The 25,430-nt window shown below is 43.7% G+C and overlaps 1 protein-coding gene across 4 annotated transcripts in view; it reads right to left on the bottom strand.

Annotated features, from left to right (window-relative positions):
• INTU (inturned planar cell polarity protein) overlaps nt 1-25,430 on the bottom strand; it is a 36,789-nt gene that overhangs the window by 4,682 nt on the left and 6,677 nt on the right. For 3 of the 4 annotated variants that reach the window (XM_078861221.1, XM_078861215.1, XM_078861229.1), the window contains 13 exons: nt 21,800-22,015; nt 21,058-21,467; nt 19,479-19,564; nt 17,819-18,031; nt 13,237-13,355; nt 7,768-7,857; nt 7,164-7,241; nt 6,457-6,673; nt 5,393-5,446; nt 4,085-4,147; nt 3,403-3,615; nt 1,465-1,678; nt 548-798 (listed from right to left, as the gene is read on the bottom strand). In XM_078861221.1, the coding sequence (XP_078717347.1) occupies nt 548-798; nt 1,465-1,678; nt 3,403-3,615; nt 4,085-4,147; nt 5,393-5,446; nt 6,457-6,673; nt 7,164-7,241; nt 7,768-7,857; nt 13,237-13,355; nt 17,819-18,031; nt 19,479-19,564; nt 21,058-21,467; nt 21,800-22,015 (2,224 nt within the window). Of the gene's footprint in view, nt 1-248; nt 799-1,464; nt 1,679-3,402; nt 3,616-4,084; nt 4,148-5,392; nt 5,447-6,456; nt 6,674-7,163; nt 7,242-7,767; nt 7,858-13,236; nt 13,356-17,818; nt 18,032-19,478; nt 19,565-21,057; nt 21,468-21,799; nt 22,016-25,430 lie in introns of those variants that run through there. The other variant, XM_078861237.1, reaches the window with a different exon arrangement.

Here is a 25,430-nt window from a genome sequence, read left to right as displayed (position 1 = left end):
ATTTTAATTTCAGCGCATACTGGTAGTCATACAAATAATGATACTACGGCTTTAGTTACCAAATGACCAATAGGGTTTATCATAGTACAACAGTATTGTGTTTCAGCCATTATAAAGCTGGATAGATGTTTTGGTGTCACTCGAAATTCAAGGCCCCAGGCTACAGACCCTGAATTCCCTGCTTTAATATAGCCATGGATGTCCCAGTGTGACAGAATTAAAGCAGCACCAGCCTCTGAGCCAGGGTTTGTCACACTCCAGTTGCAAGGTTTTAGCTATTCAGCCAGACTCATCCATATTAATTTATTTGTCAATATTGTCATCATGGTCAATGAAATGCTGGAGAATTTAGCTCTCTGAGCCTCAGGCATGAACAAAAAAATACCTTCGTCTGAGCGTCAGGACTTAACAGGTGCATGAGTCTGCCTTTCTGAGCCTCAGTAATAATATCTTCAGTGTGTTGTGATATATCGCCTTGCTTACCTTTGACTTTCTAATACATGTGTGTGATGAACAGTGCTGTGTGCATGTGCGTGTCCACTGTCACCTTAAACGCACTGGTGACTCCACTGCTACCTCCGCTGCCGGCAGAGACCCCTGACCCCTGGCTCTCCCTGCGCCCGGGCATACCCGGGACGCCCCCCTCTGCCGAGCGCTGCGCAGTGGTGCCGGGTGCGGGTGAGTCCGCTCCATCCTGTCTCCCTCTGGCAGGGCTGGGACTGAGTCTCCGGGGTCCACGAAAACCCGGAGAGGACTGTGTCCTGCGGTGGCCTGGACTGAACACTGTCGAACCGCCACCTGCAGCCAAGTATCGCCCGTCGCACATAGGGTTAGTGGCGTTGTCATATTTGATGATATGATATACATTTTCACGATATGAAAATGATTGTAAAATTTGTTTTCCAGAAATTTAAATGTTATCATTTGCATTTTTGCATTGTTTTAATGCTCTAATCAGTCACACAAAATAGTAATGAATAGATTAATTACAAAAATTAAGATGTCAATTTGTCCCAAAACCATTTTCAGAGCAACAATTATTAAAACATGAAGGAGTTTGCAGCCAATATTATGATACATAATTGATTTTTGGTTTAGACACCATATTGATCTGACCACATTTTTATTATGAAATTCTGACTTCCTGGTCTCATGACCTGAGGATGCTCGGTGTAGGTTACAGCGAAATGTCATATCTAAATACTAAATTTGTTTGCCAGAATTATTCTTCAATTTACCGATGAGCTAAAACTGCAATAATTTGCGCGTTATACGCTTGCACATGTTACAATTATTATTTTTTGGCTATGTCGGATCATTACGTGGCCTAACCCATAAACCAATTGAGCATTTGAAATATTTAGTTTGTTACATTGAGAAAATGCATGATTTTGCTGACTTGTTTTGGGTGCACATCTTCTTCTAATGGGGCCCGGCGAGGCTTCATGGCGGCGCGCGGTATACCGGTCGAGTGGCCCAGGAAGCAGTCGGCGCAGGAGAGCTCGGGCAGTGGCGGTCGCTCAAGGTGCTCGCGGATTCGCGCCGGCACGGAGAGCGAGTCGAGCGCCAGCAGCGTAGCACGCGCCTCCTCCACGTAGCCGGGGTCGGGGCCAGGTGAGCCCACAGCACTTGCAGAACAGCCACCCGCCTCCAGCACCACGGACAGCAGGCAGGGACCCTGCGCGCAAACATGCGCACGCAGCGGAGCAGATGATGACAACAGCTGCCATTCGCCACCATGTGACGTCGCCACAGCGCTTGTGCCAGATTAGGTGCACTTGCAGGCCACGGGAAGTCTCGAAGGCTCACTGGCAGATCACAGGGTTAATCGACATGACTACACCATCTGTACAATACTGGTAGTGTGTACACAGACATGTACAGCTCTTTTGTCAATCCATTGCTGGATGAGGTTCGCCCCATGCCATCTGAGTCTTGGTGGTTCTTGACCATACTTCACTATACTCATCAGTGTGGGTTAGTGAAGGCAGGGAACATAAACATTTTATGTATGGTGGTGGTCCATACAAGTACCATCCAGTCTCAACCTGCTTAGCTTTCAAGATCTGAGGAAATCGGGTGCATTCCAGGTGATTCAGTTCGAGGCTCAAGCAGTACATTCAGTGATTATTAATGAGTGTCACACAATCAAAGGCATTTTAGTGAGCGCGTATTTACAAGATAACTTTACAGACTTTTTCCTCTTTGCATCTGGTTTAGCTGAGCTGCTGTGAGTGCCTCTGGGTCATCCCCATAAACCCGGTCAACAAAAGAGCACGGCAAGTCGCCAAAACAACGTCACGTTCGCCACCGCGACCCACACTGGGCTGCCCTCATTACCCCGGCACGGCCCCGACGGGTGACTGATGGCATGGCCCTTTCTAAGTGGCAGGGTCAAGGGCTCAGTACAATTCATCAGCAGGGATCAATTCCAAGGGGGGAGGCACACGTTGGGAAGAGAGCATTTCTTTATTAATGCGCACAAAAGGCGCAGGCATTTGGATTAATCTGAATTTAGGCGATTGCGTGTGAAAGCGCCCGTGTGTTAATTAATGCGCGTGCGGGTTAAGGCGGCCACAAAACTTTGGAGTGTTTTTTTGTTTGTTTTATTTCCTCGTCGTTTTCTTATTCCGTCTCTTAAAACTCGAGCACACAATGACATCATTTGTGCAGCTACATGCTATCCTGCTAAATATAATACAGTTTACCGAAAACATTTGCCTTGCTTGAGTGAGCCTGTAAACACTTGCTCCAACCCGCGCCCTGCCCCTGCCTATAAGCCTTCTTTACAGCCAAGTTTCACGACCACAGTGACTCTCTGTGTTTCCCATGCATCGCCCTTTATGGTGGTATAAAGGATTGATGGAGGAGCACCCGGAGTAACCACTAAGCCTCTTAATAACCATAAATAATGTGGAGGGCTGGCCGGGACAAGGGAAGGCAGCCACAGGAGAAAACTGGCCCATTCACCTCACATCAGGAGCAATCCATCACGTGCAATGTGCAAACAAGAAGCTGCTAACTTTGGGGCACGCTTAGGACCGCAGCTCTTTAATTGCATAATATCACGAAAAAATCGAGATGATGCTAACATTATGAGATAAGCACTGCCCAACGCCTGTTAAGAATACAGGGAAAAACTTTGATATATTCTTTTCTATGAGCATCAGTCAAAAAAGGTCATCCTTAGATTCGAAAACAAAATGCCAAAAAAGGCAACACTCTATAAGATGATGCTAAAATTATTAGTATAATGAAGGATGCCAACTGTATAATACTTTTAATATGATAAACTACTTATCCAATTCTTCATTGGGAACACTTCACCATCTCATTTGTATTTCTTGCTTGCGATGCCTAATAATATCCCTTAATCATGTCGTGGATGAATCGGGCAGTTACCAGGCCGACGATGAGCAGGAAGTGCCGCGCACCCTCTGGCGGCGAGTATCCCGTTGCGACGGCGGTACGTGGTTTCCGTGGGAACAGCTCACGCCACACAACGAGCTGCCCGGCCCTGGGGCTCCGCGCCAGCAGCAGCAGCCCATGCAGGCGGCAGTAGAGCGTTACGGCAGTGAGCTCCTCCCTCGGTAGGTGGTTCGCGACGAGGCAGCCCTACTTGCGGCAAAGGCACGCACGTCGCACACACACAGACCAAAACCACAAGCACATGGCACCCACAGTGGCATAGCTGTAGAGTATGCAGGTGGTGCAACTGCGCCGAGAACTATGGGTCAGATGGGGCCCAGTCACTGGGCTATGAAGAAGGGAACATTTTACTTGGGGACCTCATTTCATTCCTTGCACCATGGCTCATTCCAAATAATCCCATGACCCGCAGGGCATGGGGAGTTTTTAATTCAGCAGTGGGTTTACACGAGTTGTGCAGCATGTGCATGTATTGTGTTCATATGGTCAGTAGGCTGTGTCGGGTAATTCCAAACGAGTGTCGCATCAGTGGCATGTATTCCTGTGTGACCGAAATTTCATTTTTCCCTCCAGGTTTGGCGGTGCAGTGAGCCATTCCCAAGTGTTCCTCATCTGCCAAGTGCTTGTGATGGCTACGATGCCTGCGTGTGCTCACCTTGTAGAAGAGGCAGGAGCCCAAAATTGTGTACAGTCTCCGCATGGAATAATAATCTTCTGACTGAAAAAAAAACACAGCAAATTGTTTACCCTCAAGCCAATAATTAATCATCCTGAATTTGTATTGCAGGACCTACACAGAAACCAGTAACGTGCAGACACAAGTACAGGTATTACAGCCTCAGCTGCTATAAACTGAGGTGAAATGTTCATTGCTGTTCTAAATCATGTTGCAGCATACTTCTACCCTCTCATCTGTCTTTCTACTTCCCCTCGTTGTAAACTCCATTCCAGCAATGAAAATGTATTGGCAAACCTCACAGTCAACCTCCTATCTATACTCTTTGGTTTTTTCGGTAAAGTCACGTAGGTAAAAAATAAAATCAAATAAATGAAGACGGAAGTTTGTGTTGCCTCCAAAACGTCGTAATTTAATTTAGTTGTTTTCATTTATTTAATTTTTTTTTTTACCAAAAAAACCAAAGAGTATGAATCCTTGCAGTTACGAAAGCTTCAAATCTAGAACCTCCTATCTGCGGAGGTTGCAATTTCTCGACTGCTGCCCCAGATATATGGAACTCCCTCCCTCTAAGGAATCCACACTGAAGACTCCTTCTTGAAGTCCAAGCTCAAGGCCTTCTTTTTATCTCTGCCTTTGACAAGTTGCATCTGTATTCAAACCTTCCCACCCATTCCCCACATGTCCACCTCATTTAATCTTCACCTAGTGCAGGGGTCGGCAACCTACGGCTCCGGAGCCGCATGCGGCTCTTTACGGGCTGCTTCTTGACGATATGTACGTATGTACAGTATGTACTCAGATGCATTGCGGCTCTTGAAATACTGAATTTTGTACCGAATTGGAAAGAAATGGCTCTTCTTGTTATTTTGGTTGCCGACCCCTGACCTAGTGTGTGTCCCCCAACTATATACAACACTAATCTGACTGTAGATACTGTCTAAATGCAATCATACGTGAAAACACAAAAAGGAAGGGGGAAAAAAAAGCTACATTCAAGAATGAGAGGGATAGAGGTTGGGGTGCAATGGCGGGTATGGGGGTAGGGGAGGGAGGGGCAGGGGAGGGAGGGACAGAACGGGGGTCAGGGCAAAATGGGTGAGGAAAGAGAGCAACACTGCGGCAAGCCCAGAACAAAGCAATTGGGGCCCAGCAAAAATAAAAATGAGAACCTTGCTATAGCCAGACCAAAATTTACATATATGCATCGTGATGTTTTATAAATCACAGCTGTAATTGTGTAGTGCGAGTTGAGTCACTACAATTGTGTGAATCGCATCATCTCACCAGCTCCTGAAAGTCTGCCGATTCCAGCTCACTCAATGTTGTGTCAATGTCGACCTGAATGGTGAGAAAAACAAAAATAGGTATTTTTATTTTTCTGACTTACTACCTGGAAGAGAGATAGCATTATAATACAATACAAATTAAATGTTGCATTCCAACAAGCAGCTTGCTGAATTTGTGGATAAATTCTCTGTATGCCTCAGATTTCAAATGTGTCAATCCGTGCTTTTATCTAAAAATGTCTTGAGACTCTATGAGGATTTCTTGAATAAGTCGAGAATTATTATTTTCCTCATCACTTGCATCAGAATAATCATAATTTTAAATTCACAACAGAGGTATCAATGTACAACCTTCAAATTACATATTTACAGATGACGAATGTACTTTTCAGGAGAACAAAAAAGCATTGAGTTTGAATCCACTTGAGATCTTCATTTGACTTGTGGTTGTTGTTGTTGTTGTTTGACTTGCATCCCACTGGGATTTTTGCACAGCGTTGGTGTACGGTGCTTTTTTTTCTGGAAGACTTTGCAGGTTTTTCCTGGATTTTTATGTTTGCGCATAGTCACTTTAAGATGTTTTCTTGTTCATGTTTTTGTTTTTTGTTTGTTGCGGTTACACCCGATTCAAGAGCCGAATGGCTCACAGGGCTATACCAAATAAATGAAACTGAAACTTCATACATATTTAATTTCCTTCCTGAAGATAGAAAAATCCTGAAAGCAGGGGTGGGGAACCTATGGAAACATGGGCTGGATATGGCCCACGACTAAAATCACTTGCAGACAAATGAGGCATATAACCACTTCGAAACAACCCACAACTAATATTTATCCATCACGTCAAGCACCTAATTGGATCCTAGGGGCGTGCTATTTTAGACACCGCGTTTATCATTTCATTGTGCTCGGTCACTCCTTTCAATGCAAGAGGCTTTTTGCAGTGACAAGTAGGACTAAAATGTATGCTAATGTGTGTCCCGCCAAGGTATTTAAGAGTCCTACTCTGCTCTCAGCAGTTGAAAGGTTTCCCTCCCCTGCCTTTAAGGGACACTGCCTTGCCTTTATGTCCTGCGGTAGCGGCAGCCAGGGAGCAGCAGGGAGGTTGTCGAGAAACTCCGCCCCGGAGCAGTGCGGGTACAGCCCCACTGGACTGGAGGCTGCAGGAGCACCCGGCCCTGAGTGGGTGCAAAGTGACTCCGGCTCCAGGCAATGCTGGAAGAGCAGACTGAACAGCTGGTCCAGGTGGCCTGGCCCTTCTGTGCGCTGATTAAATGCCCTGGAAATAATAACAGGTTATTATATCAGTGGGGTGTCGCAAGTGGTTCGCAACATGCGCTATGAACCCCAGCGAGTCCATTGAAGAGATTGAAGACAAAGACGGTGATCTTGTAGTTAACTAGAGAATGGATTGTTAACCAGTAGATGGATCTTAATTTTGAATGGATGTGCTCTGATTTAAGAGTGCATCTAATCAGTCTCGTCTTATGTTCAAAAAGTTCATATTAAGCTACAGTGTCCAGGAATATTCCTCCTTCAGAACAAACCCCCCATCTATTCCAAAGAGGGTCCATTTCCATAAATGTTGGTTTAAAATTTTCATGACTGGAATAATATTAATTTGGAGGACCTTTTTACCAGCAGAACCAGTGTTATTTCCTTTTGGCATTTCAATAAACGCCTTTTCTTGTTTGTGTGCCTTTTATAATTCAAGTAATTAATTCAGGCGTATCCACCATTGTTGAGAAGGCACACACAGGTATGCTTACTTGTGCAGGGATCCGTGGAGAAAGGACAGAAGCCGCGCCAGGTCTGATATCAGGTTCCTCAGCCGAGCCAAAGGCACCCTGGTGTTTGAGAAAACCAAGGGAGGTTATCATCAGTTGCCATCTCACGGTCACATTTGCATTCAACCTTTTACTGATGGCCAGGACAGCTCGCTCTGTAAAGTACTGGGCTCGTGATCACAAGGACGCAGCAGAGTTCAAATCCTGGTCACGGTCTATTCAGGCTCTCTTTCGTCTCATCGAGGTCAGTAAAAGAAACTAACACCACCTGGTTAGATCAAACCACTTGGTTGGAAGTCGGGGGGGGGGGGGGTTACTGTGGCAAGACTGGTTTCTGACTGAGAAATGTGGAGTTTGAGCATTTATTAAATGATTCGTGTAAACTGTATTTGGAAGGTTCACATTAGCATATAGTTGCAATATATTATAAACACTTAATTCTCAAATGTACAATTCGATACATGTAATTAGAACATAAACACTTATTTCATCTTTGGATTGTTAAATGCCTAACACCTTCCTGTCTAAGGTGTTACTAAGTGAAATATCTGGTCTTCGGCCATTGCACTAAGTTGGGAATTCTAACCTATCAGCAGGCAGTCCAAGAAGAAGCAGACCATCGCCCTCCCTCCAATAGGCGACATGAACCAGGCGGCCTTCAATTACCATGCTGGAACTGTGAAAACAGGGGAGGCACATGGACAGAGATGGCAAAGTTCATCAACGGTTCTCTAACTGCCTACTGATGTGTGTCATGTTTTCCGGACATGCTTTATTAACTGCACACGGCAGTTGTGGAAAACAGCATGCTCTTGAGAAAATAACAGCCCTAAAATCTTACCTGTGTGGCTGTACCTTTTGTTAATAAACTGTAAACAGAGAATGGGCAAATTATTCTGACATCGATTGTAAATGTACGCTTAACAATCTGTAAAATACCAGTAGAATACTGCATAGATGTTGAGGTTGTGCTGATGTGTCTTTGGGTGTTGCCACATATTGTCCAGCATGGAAGCTTATTCAATTCAGTTCCTGAAGAAGCTGTCAGCATATGGAGCAACATCTTGTACGGTTGGCTACGTGCAGTGCGAAAGAAGTTAAACATACATACATACATAAGAACAACGTAGTACAACCATAAAAACATATTTGAAAGCTACATTAGCAATATGTTTCACCGTTTCAAGCTTTCTGTCTGCACTTCTAGTTGAGACCACAAAAAACTGCGGACTTGTACCTTGGATCCTGATTAAAACAAGACAATTAAACTCCACTCATTCTTAAATTACCCTTAAGCCCTTTAATGCAATTGATTGGAGGATTACAAGCTCTGAAGATTAGCAATGTGATGCTTACAGCCCACAAGACCTTACTTCTAAAATAAAGTGCCAGTGTATGGAGCCAGGATTATGGGCACTTGCCCTCATTTCATTCCCTGAGCACGGCTCATTCCCCGAGTCTCCTAGCAGTCATCCGTGACATGTTGCTAAAAATCAAAGCATCAGGGATTTGGCTGGCTGGCTTCAAGGACTAACACTGTGTGAGAGCACTGAACCAGCACTGCTGAGATACGAGGTTTAGATCCACGCATGGAATCCGTGTATTAGCCGAGTTCGAAAGTACAGCAAGTTGATGGTTTCAAACCAGAAACCAATGATTGCACACGTAAACAAAAAATGCCTAATATATTATTGTGTATTTATTTTGCAAATTTCAGCTCTTAGGACAAGCTATTTTGGTTTGATTGTCAGACAATAAACACCTCTTGAGCAGGGCATGCGAGACAGTGCACCATTTAGAGTGCAGACAGTCCTATTAAAGTGGCTTCAGAAAGAGATCTGTCACGTCTTCTTCCAGCGATATTTTATTACGCAACATGGTAAACTTCTAACTGTGATACTTCCCAACGAAAATGTCTTGCACTTGTTCCATTAGCACAAGTGGGAACATCATTGGCCAAATTTTTTTTTAAACAATCCCAGCATAAGGATGCCTTATAATACTGCTCAATGGTGTCGAAACTTTGCATGTATAACGCATATGTGTGCAATCAGGGATTAATTTCTCAACGAATATATTCTGGGTCACTTGTTAGACTAAAGCGGACGTGTGAACAGTAGCCACAGTCGCAGAGCGACAATTACACTGGATGTTGTTTGCCGGGGACAGAAATACTTTTTGGGCCAGCGACCTGGGCAGAACGACATAAAATGAGCCTTGCATGTAATGATAATGGTCACAAAACACTCAAGCGGGCAAGGTCAGGGACAGAGGTCGCAACCGGGTACCCGATACCCGTACCCTACCCAATACCCGGCTACCCGTACCCGGCCAGGTATGGGTACGGGTACCCGTTTGCGACCCTGGTGCGGCCGGTTACGGGTAGGCCGTGAATCACTGGTTTGTCACTCATTTCCCAACGTCTTGTCTCTTCTCACAATTCAAGTTCCTAGAATCAACCCACCCACGCCTGCAACATGGCTTCATCCCAGAGGTCGCAATCAGGTACCCGATACCCGTACCCTACCCGTACCCGGCTGGGTACGGGTACGGCCAGGTATGGGTACGGGTACCCGTTTGCGACCCTGGTGCGGCCGGGTATGGGTACGGGTAAGGAATCAAAACCCGTTTGCGACCTCTGGTCAGGGATCAGGGACTGACATGGGACCAGCGACCGATTGAACACGGCGATACTGGAAGTGACAGTTGCACTAATCCTCGAGGTGAATCAAAGTGGACAGATGTCCGGTGGAAAGCTTTTTAACATACACCACTGAAGGACAAAACCACCTGCCTCTTTGCGAAAAAGGGCTTTCGGTAAAACACGTCAACCATAGGACATGGCGGGTTGGCTTTGATGTTTGGTAGAGGATATTTGCACTTATTGTATCAATGTAAAGGAAAAAAACATCTGCAAAAACACTAATTCACTATATGTTGGTCAAGTGAGCTGTTAGGATAAACCTGTTGTCAAATTAAATATTTTGAATTAATAAAACAGTGATTGTATGAATGAAAAAACAATTCAGGAATGTAGCCAATGGAAACCAGTTTTAATGAGGAAAATTTAAATGTAATGGAAAACAGGATTCCAAATTACTACACGGTTATAAAACAGTTCTTGCCACTGAATGGCATAATTAGTTTAAGACTTAAAGAAATGTATTTTTGCAGACATATGCAACAAGTACCATGGGCCAATCCAATGCACAAAACATATTTGTTATTAAATAGTTTGTTAAACATTGGTTTAGCATGTGTAAAGAAGCTATTATAACGTTAAGCTGAAAATAGATATTTGAAAAAAATCAGACTGTGATATACTTTAATACCAGTAAATGAATACTCACTAAATAATACAGACTTCTGTGTGAAAGCTTAGCACACCGCCTAATCCCCGGCTCAGCAGGCGCATTTTCTTTTCACCAATGAGGCAAAGTCCCGCTGCTGGCATTTTCACACTGAATACTGCTAATGCTGGCGGCGCAGAGAAAGGGAAATATAAAGAGACTCTCTTTCTAGCACAAAGCATCTGTAACTGGCAGCACTGCATTAGTCCAAGAGGATTAAAAATCAAGGCATGCCACACCAGAAATCGGCAACAACCGCCTTTCAGTTCCCCGCGCATTGGAATTCAGGAGAAGGCATCGTTCATGGCTGCATTACAGAAGCCACAAGATAGCGTTGCACGGTAAATGCTGTTTCACTTAAATATAAACATAAGCCCTGAAAGTGACACGTTTGTTCACTGTAAAATTGAGCGCTGCATTATGTAAGCTTAACTTGCAATGTGACGCTAAGCTCATATTCATTAATGAAATAGCAGAAGGCTACACTTGATGGTGCAGTAAAACTTTTACGCACATTGTGGCATTGCATAAAAGGGGCTCACAAAACTTTAATGAATCAAGGCTGCTGCATAAATCTAGTGTGGTATTTAAAAAATGTTTACTCAAGTCCCCTGAATGGGTCTGCAGTGTTGCTTGTAAGCAAAGCAAAAGACATCCCACATCTTAGGGGTTTTTTGACACAAGTTCTGTTAAAACATTCTGCATATTACTATTCTACATCTTTGATAAGTTGCATTGCATTAATTCAAACTGAATTACTACTATAATAGCCCAGAAATGTGTCGCTTCAAATATGACGTTTCTTTACAGAAAGTGACGGTAAAAAATTAATATACGCAGCATAGTGCTACATCCGTACGCGACGCCACTGCAAAAGAAACCCCCCTCCCCGTCATTACTATCATAAGCAAAACATTTTTTTACGCAAATTCGCTTTCAATTCAACGTTTCTTTATTGAAAGTTGATCAAATAAATAATTATACGCAGCAACAAGGTGAATTTGGTGTCTTTATTTATTTCTTCAGCACTTGAAACAAAAGGTAAGTCTAATTTTTGCTTCTAAATTATGATAAATGTTTTACATTTCTCCGTGATTTTCCAGACATTGTATCGAATTCAAATTGATTACAACCCCAGCGAGCGAAAGCAGAAGAAAATAAAGTATCAGAGCAGTGATTTTGAACTAATTGAAGGTGAGTTAAATGCAGTGCTACAGTGACATAAAGTGAGGTGTTTTATGACGTAGTTTTGTGCAAGAATCACTGCCATTAAGACAGTACAAGAGATTCACACAAAATATCGTATACCGAGGTTTCATTTTTTTTAAGTTCAGAAAAATGTATTTACGTGCAACAATTCCTAAAAAAATGTACAATCACACAAGAAAACGTAAATGTACATCTTTAAGATTACAGCTTCCGTCCTAGGATGGGCAAAAGGCTAATTGAAGGTCAGTTAAATACAGTGCTACAGTGACATGAAGTTAGGTGTTTTATGACATAGTTTGTGCAAGCATCACTGCCATTAATACAGTGCTACAGTGAAATTCAGTGAAGTGTTTGATGACATTCTTTCGTGCAAGATTCACTGCCATTAAATTTACACAAGATACAATTACCGTATACTCTGCTCAATTATTTCGTAAATATTACAGCTTCCATACTAGTACGGGCAAAAGGCTAGTTATTATAATAATAATATACAATCACCTCCAGCCACTGCATGACACATAGATAATAAAAGTGTGTCAACACAATTTGCCTCTGTTTGCGCAAGTAATGCAAAATGCAAGTGTGAAATCAAACCAAACTTTGATTCTAGCTGGAAAAATAAATTAGGTCCTTAATGTATAAGTCTCTGAACTAAGACACCATGTTGAAGTGAATATCATCAGCTAGGAGCCCACACTGCCAATGTGCCTTATAAACTATGCATTTGCTTTTCCAGCAGTCATTCCCCAAGTTCGCAGCTAAAAACATGTGGAGCTATACGAGCTTTGAAGACCCAATACTATTGTCACAAACAAGACCGGGTCCTGTTTTACTAGCAAGTGTGTTATCTCGAAAGGCTGCTTAAAACAACCGAAGACAAAGGTGGGAGTCATCGGTGCATCTAGGCCACTCAAAAATAAAGAGCCATCACGATGGGGGTAATCGGTGTGCCTGAGCCATTCAAAACATAATACACATCACAGCACTCGAGGTCCAGATGACCTCTCTTCCCCGCACTCTAAGTGACCCCTAATTTTTGTTCAACATTTTAGCCTTCTCACATATAACTCTCCAATTGTGTGACGATGTTATCAGCATCATGGCATGAGACAAATGAATATCGATTAGAAACGTTGAAGCTGTGTGAGAACGGCATCGGAAGATGACGTCACGGAACATCTGATATCACACAAATGGTCTCTTATCCACACTGGGCACACAGCTTTTAATTTCCAGCAAAGATTTCTCGTTACACGCCAATCAAACTAAAATAAGCCTTGGGGATGGAATACACCACATTCAGTGAACAGCCAAAATTAATGCAATTCATATTTTGTGCAGTCAATCGTGACTGAGTGAAGACTATATGACTCACTGGACTTGAGAATCTGGTTTAATCACAGGCAGCTGAAACCCAAGTCCAAACCAAAGATCTAAGTGTGCTGACCCCTGAGCCACCCAGTGATCTGTCGCAACCCCTGCTTAGTAGTCACCTGCGGACAGAGTCGCCTGTGACTCGGGGCAGCATGTCACTCAGCGTAAGGAAGATGCCTCGAACCGCCCTGAGTCTCGCCGCCGGTCCCCTCCGTGGAAACGAGTAGATGATGTCCTCCTGCACAAAGCACGAGCAGTGGCACAGAACGCACCCAGCACATGCTGGTACATCACGAGAACATGTGGAGGAAAGCACTCTCTCTCCTCTTCCATAATTCGTAACATGGCAACAGATGATGGGACTGGACAAACCTCTTGAATTTCTTTCTCTGGTCATGGCAATCACTTCATCTAGGCCTACAGTTTTCTCTTTCAAGTCCTCATTTATGCCGTCATTCCAGATTTTGTTAGGACGGCCTTGAGCAGGAGTTGTGGTAAAACTTGATTTAAAACCAGCTGTAAGGTCATTGGGACTAAAAGGATCTTGCCTATGACCAAATCACTCTGAATGTACCCGATTTTGTAGATAGGCACTTTATTTATCAGATGTATTAATACCTTTAGAAAATCCATAACACCTGTGACACATGTCTTGATTGTTTGTTCACGATTCCTAGATTTCGTACAAAACTTGGTGTAAAAGCTTTTTTATGCAGCTGCTCTAAAGTTTTGGAACCAACTTGTCTCTTCTCTGGGGATTATCACTCTGCCATCTTTGTACTCTTTTCAAAAGACATTATAGAGGTCAAAATAATACAAATGCGAATGTACAAAATTGTTTTGCAAGATCATTTGGTTTGAATTACTTTATTTATATTTTTTATTTAATATTGTATGTATCAAGTCTTGCTGCCGTGTCTGTCTGCTGGTCGAGTCACCCTTGAAAAAGAGCAGTAGAGCTCAATGGGTAATTTACACGGATATTAAACTTATGATTCTGTATTCGCCACTCCCACGTATTTGGTGTCGCTATTATGTCCTCCAAACATCTTCCGCTATTTCAATTAAACTTTTATTTGTCACACAGAAAATTTTGTTTAGCCAGTTACCCAGCAAGTTTCAGTGGATTAAGGCCCACAGCCACTAACAACAGAGCTATTGTTGGGTTGTAGAGGAGCCCAACTAGCAGCCAGCCAACAAACTTGAGGCATGAATTATTTTTGATAGTAGTATGATGCGTTCTGTGTAATTGATTCAGGTAAGCCCTGCAGCCACTAGAGCCTCTAATTCACTTTAATGGTAAAACATAACCTATCCCTGAATTGAATAGTTACCCAGAATTATCACAATTCATTGAATCACAAGGGGGATTAATCATTACATGCTGGAAACCATGGCATACACTCAAAAATACAAATTGATGAACATCCAAATGCAGGACCATCTTGAAAAAACACAAGATTCAGTAAGGCTTTCCTGAATAAATGCGTGATTATTACATTAAACAATACTTAGAGCAAATGAAATAATTACCTTAGGATTAAGAGATAACCAATTAAAACAATACATTTCTGGATGTGACACATTAAATATTTCTTACCACAGTTGATGTGTGTGTATTTCTGCTTATGCAACAATGTATATTTTAAGTAAACCATTAACATTACACAAGCTGCACCTTTTACTATGAACAAAGATGCATTTCGTATTTCAACGACTAGGGGACTGGTGCTGAAAGTCTGTGCCCTCTTCTAGAATTGTAAGAATTTTAAAAAAGCCATACGGGGGATAACAGCACAAGTGCAAAGCTAACCCCTGCTGCCCAGCACAAAGGGCTCCACGCAGCACAAAGGGCTCCACGCAGCACAAACAGCGCCCCGAGGCAATTAGCACTGGAGAGCCTGGCCCTACGCCGCTCCGAGCACAAGCGCTTTCATAACCCAGCCCAGGAGCCTTCCACCACCACCACCGAGGCTCGCCTCTTGAAGCACTATGCCGAGAGGTTCCTGAGAACTCGACGGCCCATTTTACTTTGCACGTTTCAAACACCCATCGAAGTTTAGGCTTCAACAAAACATAAATAAAAGAGTTACTCCCCTTTCCCATCCTAAACAGCACCCGTTGCCTCACTCCCCCCTTCAACCCAATAACGGCGCTCCGGCCCACACACCTACTCGGCCGATCGCGCTACTGCCGCAGCCCACCCAGAGCTGCCTCGCCATAAAGAAAAGTGGGAGGAGAAAGGAGAGCACACAAGGGGCATACACGAACGGCAAATAATACAGAGCAAGGCGCACGCTGATGAGACGGAGCCTTTCAGCAGTCACGCAACCAGCCACCGACAGCCCGGCAAGGAGAAATGCATTCACCGCTCCCAGTCTGATCCCATCAAACGACACAGAGCAAGACGAGTGATGTCGCAACAGTTGACAATTGAACAGACAAGCACACAGCTTTGCTAGGTGGCATTGTCACTCAAGGCATGGATATCATTCTTATACAACACGTGCACACTTGCAATGTTAGCAGGACCATAGCATGATTGGTAAGGTCCCTGGTGCATGAAATGAAATGGGGCATCTGTCCAATATCCCCATTCTGTGTAGCCCGGTGCCTGGGCCCTGTGGTGTGTGAGCCCTGGTGCAATTACAGACTCCTGCAAACTCCATGGCTCTACCACTGAATGTTAGTTTACTTCAGATGAATCTCCAAGTAAATTGGGTCCTTGGGCAAATATAATGAGTCCCATCAACACATGTACGCTGCTTATGAAAAACAGAAAATGAGCTCCAAGATGTGACAAAGGTATCCTGGGCACTGCCACGCATGAAGGCTGGCAGAGGCAGGCTCACCCATGGAAACGTGGCCGCAGTAACAGGACTCGCATGTAAGTGCACATGTTTTCCATGGAGGTCCAATTGAAGAAAACACGGTGAGCGTTTCAAAAGCAAACATGTCGGCATTCACGGAGCAGACGATATACACACAGACACGGATGAATCGTTTTTCTGAAGCTCAAAGAATCGGAGCCGCCGTAAAAGCTTTTTGTTATCAGTAGTGGTTTCTAGGTAACCCAAACACCTGCTTGTTTACTCTGCAATCATCATTTTAAAATGCAAGTGGACTATCAAGCCAAGTGTGTTTAGCCAAAACATGTCAACGACTCTGGGGCGCGCGTCCTCGCCAATGTAAAAGTGGGAATTCGCCCTGTATTGACTGCAGGATTTACACTGCTGAAAGAAACAATGATCGCGACACATATCGGCAAACACAGCCCGCTTCACTCTCCATGTGCCATTGTGCCGGTGTGGCATCGCTACCGCCGCAGCATACAAAAAGCCGGAGCAATGCGCTCCAAGTCTCGTCCGTCTTGGTAGAGAATCACATTTACGTCAGGCGCTCTTGTTTGGACGTGGGACAAACGACCGAATGAACTTTGCGCGGCTTGACGGCGATAAGTGAGCCGTGCGTGCTGGCGCTCTGCGGCTCTGCACGGTTGCACCACAAAGGTTTAAATTAAAGGCAACCCTCGTCTTACGTTCAGACAACAAAAACTAAAAATCGCCGTGTACGTGTTTTTACCGCCTGCCACTAAGCAACGGGTAATGTAGGTTATTGGCCTCATAGTGCCTTCATCAAACATATATCAATCAGTCGAGCTGTCCAATAGGCTTTCAGATTGTACTGGGTGTTGTTTGGCAAAAGTTGTCCGAGGTTTCGCTCCACGTGTTAACAGCCTCTTCAGGTCTTGAAGAAACTCCCAAAACGTGAAGCGAATTGTCAGACATCTTGCCGAACAACACACGGTAAAAACAGAAAACACATCGGAGAGCTGTATAGCACAAGTGCAAAAACCAACGTTATATCGGTCTATATCCCCATGTCAGAATATAGACTGAATTGCTCAATTTAACCGACTGCAGCATATGCTGATAATGAACAGGGTGTGAAGAGGTTCGTAGACTGAGCTGCAGTTGCCGCGAGTCACATTCAAATCCTGGTCAAGCACCCAACTCCAAAAATGTTATCTGAACATGGCCAGGGCATTTTCGAGGTGAAGTTTGGTGAATCACACACATGTTGTAAAACTCCATTGACATGGTCATCAAGGTGCAATATACCCTGTCTTGCCAAGAGAAGGCAGTAGGAAAATATGTGGACTAATCTCAATCGGTGTGGGATAGAGTACTGCCCACTCACACACATAGGTTTTCTCCGGGTGCTCCGGTTTCCTCCCACATGTAAACACTCATTAATTTGCTTAAAAAGAATTCCATAAATCAGTGTTTGGCTTCAGCTGGGAGTAAACTAGAGAGCTAAGCAAAAACAAAGGCATACTTCTCAAAGCTCTGCACAAATATTATCAATTCACTTGCAGTACTGACATCTCATACATGCCAACCATTAATGATCTAAGCGGTTAGCTGCCGCTGTTTGAACCTTTCACTGCATACTGATTTTCTACGCCACTTCATAAAATATTTAACAAAAAGACTAAATTGATGCGATTTTTTTTTTAATCGGCGTGGTAAAATAATTTAAAAGTCGGGAGCATAAACCATTTATATCGCTACCGTACAGCCCGGCGGGTTTCGTGAATTTCACAAATTTGCGTGATCATCCCACCCTGACCTGCAAAAGCGGCGTATTACAAGCATGCGACACCACGAATCAGCCAGTGATAGAAAAAAAAGGCCTGACCTCCTCGCAGGCGGACTCGGAGTCGAGACGCAGGCTGAGGTACATGGCGGAATGGGGGTGCGAGGAGAGGCGAGCGTGCAGGTCGGCCGTGTCCTCCCCGCTCAACAGCCTCACAAGGCCCGAGTGGGAGTAGACGGCGCTACTCTCCTCATCACCCTCCGCTCTACCGTGGCCGGCGCTCGCACCTCCCTCCACCTCCATTGTCAGCCTTACCTGCACAAACAATGGACATTCTCCTTCCTCTCGTGTACGCGTACATGGCTGAGCCAGGCCACAGTGTCATCGTACGCAGTGATTAGCTCTCAGGAATGAACGAATCGATAAATGAAAACACCACGGACATTGATGCAAAGGTCTTGTGTTTATGCGGATGGCGATTAACTTCACTGGTGGATGTAAGAAGATAAGATATTTACAAAATAAATCAACAAAAGTGATGACAACACAGTAGCCTATTAATACATTTGTATTTTTGTGACAATAATCTTTATAAATATGACATACAATACAAGTGTAGTGATGTTTAATATCAGTATCACACATTTAGTGGCTTGTTTTGAAAATGGGACAAAGAAGACAGATTATAGGTGCAATAGTATATTTTGGAGTACAGTATTTTAAAACATCACTGCAAGTAGTGCTTGTCAGAACAAAATTATCTTGAGTGCCACTTCTTAAAAGTGGAAGATGTACTCAATATCCACAATAGAAAATGGTATTTGGCTGGCACATGATGCGCGCGCGATAAAACTTCATCCTACGTCTTTCAATGCATCACTTAAGCCATCGCCCAATGTAATCGGACGGCATGCGAAACTGCCAATTAACATCACAAAGCACCGCAAACGTGACAGTCTTTCAGGAATCCAGCATTCAGCTTGACATGCTGCTTCAGGCATGAGTGGGGAAACACCAGAGAAGGCCTTTTTAGTCCCAGTTCAAAAAAATACATAATGCAGAAGGCGACAAGCCTGGCGTGTACATAGCACTGGAAGACATGTAATTTTACACAACATCACAAGCTGAAAATTCATTCTGCTAATGGGCCTATGTGCTTCAGCAACTTACATGTATTTGCGTAGATGTACGAAGCATTTATATGTATTACAAGAGCTCATCAGCATTCAAGCCTTAGTTAAGAAATATGTGGTGTCATTTTTATCAATGTTTAGTACAGTGCACTCAGCTGCAAAGGAGCAGGATGGAAACTTAAATGTATCGTGCAAGCATGGTCATATCTCCTATTAGCATTTAGCAAACATATAAATGACAATTAGAATTAATAGATTTGGTACTCGTGCAATTATTTTCCCACAAGGTTATCACGAAGGAGCCATGTTTAAGAGATGGGTAGAGCCTACTAATAGGGGGCAGTGTTGCTACATAAATTTACCCAATTAGTTAATTTATAAGCAATTTTAAAAGATGGAAAATTTGGACCGTGACGTGACAATGACGAACATGGCTTTTGTAACTTAGCCTAAATACACATGTTGTATGTACGTATGTTGAACGTCTTTTGTACGTAGCCAACCATGCTAATCGGAGGGGGAACGACAACAAACTGAACACAAACAGCAGTTCTAAAGAAATCAGAATAATAAGGATCAAGCAAGGAAGGATGGTTGGAAAATTGGGTGATGACTACAGCTGACGATACCTTCATGGGGCCGGGGATGCAGGAAAGGACCCTCTCAATGTTCTCGGTCGTCACATCAACATCATTCACCGCCACCAGAGAGTCGCCTATGCCGCCAACACCGCAAGTGCACAGCACAGAGAGACATGGGAATGTTCAGCAATGTTAATGCCCATCACCATTAATGGAAATTGATTGTGATACTACGTGGGTTTTAGTGTTTTTTTTGTGGTTGTTCATCATGCTGAACAATACGCAGTACAATTCAAAAACACATCAGAGAGCTATAAATGTAACGCTCCCTCGATATTCACACTCACTAGCCTCTTGCTGAAGTTTATGAAATGATGTATGGCTACCCCAGAAAACGTGTTGATTCCAAACAGGCAAAAGCATGGTTGTGGTTAAAAACAGTATTTTACAATTTTTACAGACAGCAATCACTTCAATACTGGATGAAGGCTACCCCATGGCATGTCAGTTATGAGGGTTGTTTGGTCATACTTCCCCATGCTGGCCAGTGCATTTTATCCATTGTTGGGATTGGAACCCAAGTCCCTGGGTTCATGCGCTAACCACTCTGCCATTTAAGATTATAGTTCGTACAAATACACTTGACAGGCTATTTTCACTTCGTATGGCTGCAATCACTCATATGTTCCATTTTTCAAAGCAATTTTGTGAAAGCCATGAAGTTCTCCCAAGCCTTGAAAATAGGTCATACTTTGACACCATGTTGTGAGCTTTACTTGGGTAATGGTAGCAGATGTCTGCATTCGAACATGATGCAGCCTGCAGAGAAACTAATAACTGTGCTGCTTTTCTAAAAACATTCTCTGTAATGTCTTTGCCAGGAAACGCCAAGCACTGTAAAATTCATAATGCTTTATCACTCTGTTGGAATATTCTGGTCGAATGATCCTAAGTCTGGCATGAACACTAAAACAAAACACATTATTTGAGTTTTCACAGTTGTATTGCTTTCCAACACCGAGGCATTTTTCATTAAACCCAAAACCCCAGGTCTCTCTTGCAGAAGAAACGTTTGTTTCCATGGGCTCTCAGTTGGTTAATAGAGTTCAGCGAAATATATGTATGTTTTTAAACAACTATACAAAATGACGCTGACATGGATATAATCTTTAGCTCAACACACATATACCAACTTTGCCAAAAATCAGTTTTCAAGTATTTATCGTGAAACTATGCAATAAATACACATGTGAAAGGCATGATGCACTTTATCAGGCCGCTTGAAACTAGAGAAGTAACAATTAGTTAGTTCATCGATATTGACTACTCTTTGTGGTCAATTACTCTTTAAATATGGCGGCAACCTGTCCTCTGAAGGCAGGAAACCACCAATATGCCATGATGCAGCTGATGATGCCGATGACATCACCAAGCCTCACCTATCACCTCCCATCCAGCTGCACACATGGAAACGGACGTGCGAGAACTTTTTTTGTCATCTTATTTGATTAGTCGGGTCATCGATTATATAAATAATCGGATATCCCATCTATAATTAACGCATTGACAGTGTGTATCACCCCCCCCCCCCCCGGCAATGAGAGGACAACCGCGCGCATGTACTCACCTATGTAAATCTTCCCACTCTCCATGGCTGCTCCTCCATGCACGAGGCCGTGCACGGAGATCTTCTCGTCGGCAATCGGCGCCACCGAGTCCTCCGAGCGACTCTTCCTCCCACTCCGCGCGTCGCGCCCTTGCCGTCCACTCGCGCGATGCAAGATTCCGAGGAGCGACCCGAGCAGGGGGGCCTCCTCTCCCACGCGGATGTCACGTTCCCCCGTCGGCCGGCGCAGGGGGTTCACGTAGACGGTCACGTCGCGGAAGCGCAATCGAGCCACCACCAGAGAAGGAGGAGCGTCATCGCCTCCGTCTCCTCCGTCACCAGGGCCCTTGGTGAAGACAGTGTCGCCGGAGCGGCCTTTACGATCTCCATTCGCTCCATCGGCTGGCAGCTCTCGGCGAGCCGTCTTCCTCCTAGTACATCCGCGAGGATGTTATTAATTACAGTATGCAATTTATTTGGAAACATTTTACGAGTGATAATAATGCAAGTGCTCATGCCAGGTGTGCAGAAAGCAATACGTCCATAGATGAAGGGGAGACAACTGAGATTGAATAGCAGCTCTGCTATCCAATCTCAGTTCATGGGAAGAAAGCCTTTGGATAGTTATCTATGGGATAAGTGCCAAATAGCAAAATAAGTATTGAGTTATTGTGGCCCCATGTTAGAAAGAGCCGAAACATTTATGCTTTTAACCTTTCTTGGAAAGCATTAAAAACCATAATAACAATAAAAGCCTATGCACCTGCGCAGGATGTCTGCCAACTTTCTCAGCTTGGGTCTCCCCCCGTCTTTGCGCCGAGCGGCATCCTGGCCGGGGGCCCCACCACTCGAGGGTGCGGCAATGCCGGCCTCTTCTTCCTCCTGTGCCAGGGCGGCCGTCTCCTCGCCCTCGCTCAGCTCCAGGTAGAAGAGCTCTCCATTGGGCTGCACCTCATCCAGCCACTCTGGCTCCAGCTCACTGGGTGGACAGACAGCACAGTGCAGGGAGATACTCAGACACTGACCATCACTTGCTAAATGTCATTTGTAGAGATTGTCACATTAACAAATATTGTAATTTGACATAAAGAAAAGTGTATTGACTTATCCATCTCCAATGTATGTAAATGTGCAACGCTTTCATCAATCCACTGCTGGATGAGGGCCTCTTCACAACGGGTGAGTTGTGGGGGTTAAGTGTTCACAATACAGGTTTTTTTGGGTTAGATCGCATAAATATAAATGTATCGTTAAACCCGTCAGCACCCGACACAGCCAATTAGTAAGGTTTGTCACGTAAACAGAACATGCCAATTACTAGTAGAGTACACCGGTGTGTTGGAGACAACCAGCATCATCAGGCTGCCGCCTGATGATGCTGGTTGTAATTCCTGGTGAAACATCGTACTCGGATTGTAAATGTTGTGGATTTGCTCTCCAACACACCGGTCTGCTGTACTAGTAATGAATTGACATGTTCTGTTTACGTGACAAAGCTTAATAATTGGCTGTCTGACGGTGCCGGGTTTAACGACACATTTATATTTACGCAATCTAACACAAAAAAACCTGTATTGTGGATATTGGTCGCGAAAGCCTACGTGTTAAACTGGGTTGAGTGTTGTTCACCAAACTGGATGGTGCAGGTAGGTAAAGGTAGGGAGCATATACTTTGGAGCATAGCGCAGGACAACTGATTTTGCTCCAATACTCTCTGCTGACAACGTAGCCTCTAAGCAGCCTACAAAAAATGGTAGTACGCATGTTGGTCACTTATCTAAGCAGTAATCAAGCCCCAACCTGCTTAGTTCCTGTGATGTGATGAGATCAAGCACATTCTAGGTGATAGTCAAAGGCATCAATCACAAAGAATGAGATCAAATGAACCTTATGGCGGTACCCCGGCTCCCGCATAATGTCTGTGATGCAGTCATTTTTAGTCTGTTGATGGTCAGCGATGCGGCAATCGACTCATCTCGACGAGCTGTACACGATGCACTATGGTGCATACGATCGTTCAGGGTTTCAGCGCAATCGTCCTCGCTGCGTTTCGACATCGCGGATTGATAGGTACCCCAGTCGCGGAGTTAAGTACACCCCTGGAAAAAATAGTGTCCCAGAAATAAAATATTTAATTGCCTCGGCCATTTTGTATTATTTGGTACCCCGGGGTACCGCTATAAGGATCATATCGCCAATGCTATGTGTTTCAGCCATTTCATCAAGATGGGAATCAGGCTCAATGTGTTTTGATACTCGTTTTAGGACGTACAAGTGATATCTGTTTATATGACAGTGATGGTTTGTTAATCCATGTAACTTAAAACTATTGAGTCTGTCCCGTGACCATCTGCCACTGAGGATTTCATATGATTTCAAAGTACACCTAGCCTGGCACCAGCATTGGTAACATAACCATCACTTAGTGGTGAAATGCGGCCGTTTTTGTTGTGTTCAATCCACAAAGTGTGCAGTTTCAATCCCCACGTGAGGAGTATACCATTGTAAATATTATCACCAAAGGATATGTAAATACACGAGTATGCAACCCGGATCAGTGGTAAATGCAAATAAGATATTGATAATGTAGTCTGGGTCACTCCATCCTCGAGCTGAGTTCCTATGGTGGTGTCAGCTATTAGGGAAATTGGACCTGGCTATCGCAATTAAGGAAGGGCCTTCATCATCCAGTCATTTAACATGATTTTTTTTAAAGTAAATAGAGTCGTCCATTCAGCAAACGTCATGGACACGAATTGTAATGATGCCTGACTTATGGCCCAGATAATTCCTTGCAAGCACAGCTGAATCTTAATCATCTCTCTCCTGAATGTAAGCATTGATTGCATACCAGCATTTTCAGCATCATATGCACGAGTATATTTTAAACAGTAAACAGACGCAAAATTAAATATATTCTAAATGGGATATTATTGTGAATGATTTCTGGATCTGGCCCTTTTATCAACTGATCTACAGATTACACAAAACGACGTTTTGTCTCAACTGACCATAAACTGATGTTAAGTTTGAACATAAACGGATTATATCTGCCACACCGGTTGGGTGCGTTCATGTGCAACTGTAATTTTATCAGACACCAACACTGAAGTTTAAAGCAGGATAAGCTACACGCAGTACATGCAGGACACCGCGATGCCTGTAGGAGGCAGTACAAGTTGCTGACAGTCCACATGCAGAGAGAAATGTCAAAATTCTCCCCTCATTTGAGTTTTTTCTGGTCACTCCAGGAGGGTGTTTTTCATACAGAAGACTCAAACATAAATTAGCCAAATATCCCAATCAGTATCCCTCGAGAATGGTATTGGGGCTAAGCAAAGCTTTCCTTGATAGTCACGATAATTTACTGTTCACGTACTGTAGGCGGTGGCGCCGTGGTAAGCTCACTCGCAAGATAAACCCAGTGTCTTCATTGCATTTGGGGCACCACAGTGGCGAGATGTGAACTACCTCGCCTAGTGTACAGGAGGTCGTGGATTTGATCCCGACTCTGACGCCTGTATATTTGCGGGTTCTCCCCGTGGTCGCGTGGATTTTTCTCCGGGTCCTCCGGTTTTCCCCTCCACATTTAGAAACATGCGTTTAGAGTAGGTGGCTGATATACATTTCCACATCATAAAACAATTCGTTGAGCTATAATTTGTCGCCAGGTCGCTTCTGAAAAAGAGCTAAATAGCTCAGTTGACCTTACCTGGTAAAATAGTTTAGTTATTATGGTTAAACAACTCCATGTCAAAGAGCTGTAAATAACTTTATTTTATATTCTTGGTTCTTTCGGTAAAGTCACGTTGAAGGGAAATAATACAATTATTTTAGTATATATTTCGTCATATCGAATATGTACAGTATTTAAAAAGTTAAAGTTATATCACTTGGTGAAAATTCCACATTCCTTTGGCGGGATCATGTTAACCAATATAACGAGTCAATTGACTAGAATACACATATAAAATTGATTATAGATGTGGCTGTAATTTGTTTTATGTTCATGCACGAAAATTAAGGTTAAAACAAGACAGTACAGAAACAACTACTGTACAGGATAAGTAAATGCATTTCCTATGCTCGCTGGTAGCCAAAACATGCAAACGTGTAATCTTTGCACGTGCCATTTATTTGTACAGCTGCTGCTTGTTGTTGTGACTGTCATTGTTAAAATTAACACGAAACAAATCCATCTGCCCGGAACAAACCACCCACATTACTCTGGGGCAAGCTTCCGTCCCAGCTGCTGCCTACATCTACACGCTCCTCTTGCTGCTATTATTACACGCCTTCTGTTCCTTGTGTTATCATTTTGATTACTACACTAACACAAAGCACTCCCCCTCCTTTACTCAGAGCCAAATGACCAGTCTCCACCGTTGAATCCA

Source organism: Lampetra fluviatilis, chromosome 1 (genome assembly GCF_964198595.1).
Source record: "Lampetra fluviatilis chromosome 1, kcLamFluv1.1, whole genome shotgun sequence".
NCBI lineage: Eukaryota > Metazoa > Chordata > Hyperoartia > Petromyzontiformes > Petromyzontidae > Lampetra > Lampetra fluviatilis.
The sequence above is the reverse complement of the archived record's forward strand: the minus strand, read 5'-3'. Positions and strand labels throughout refer to the sequence as shown.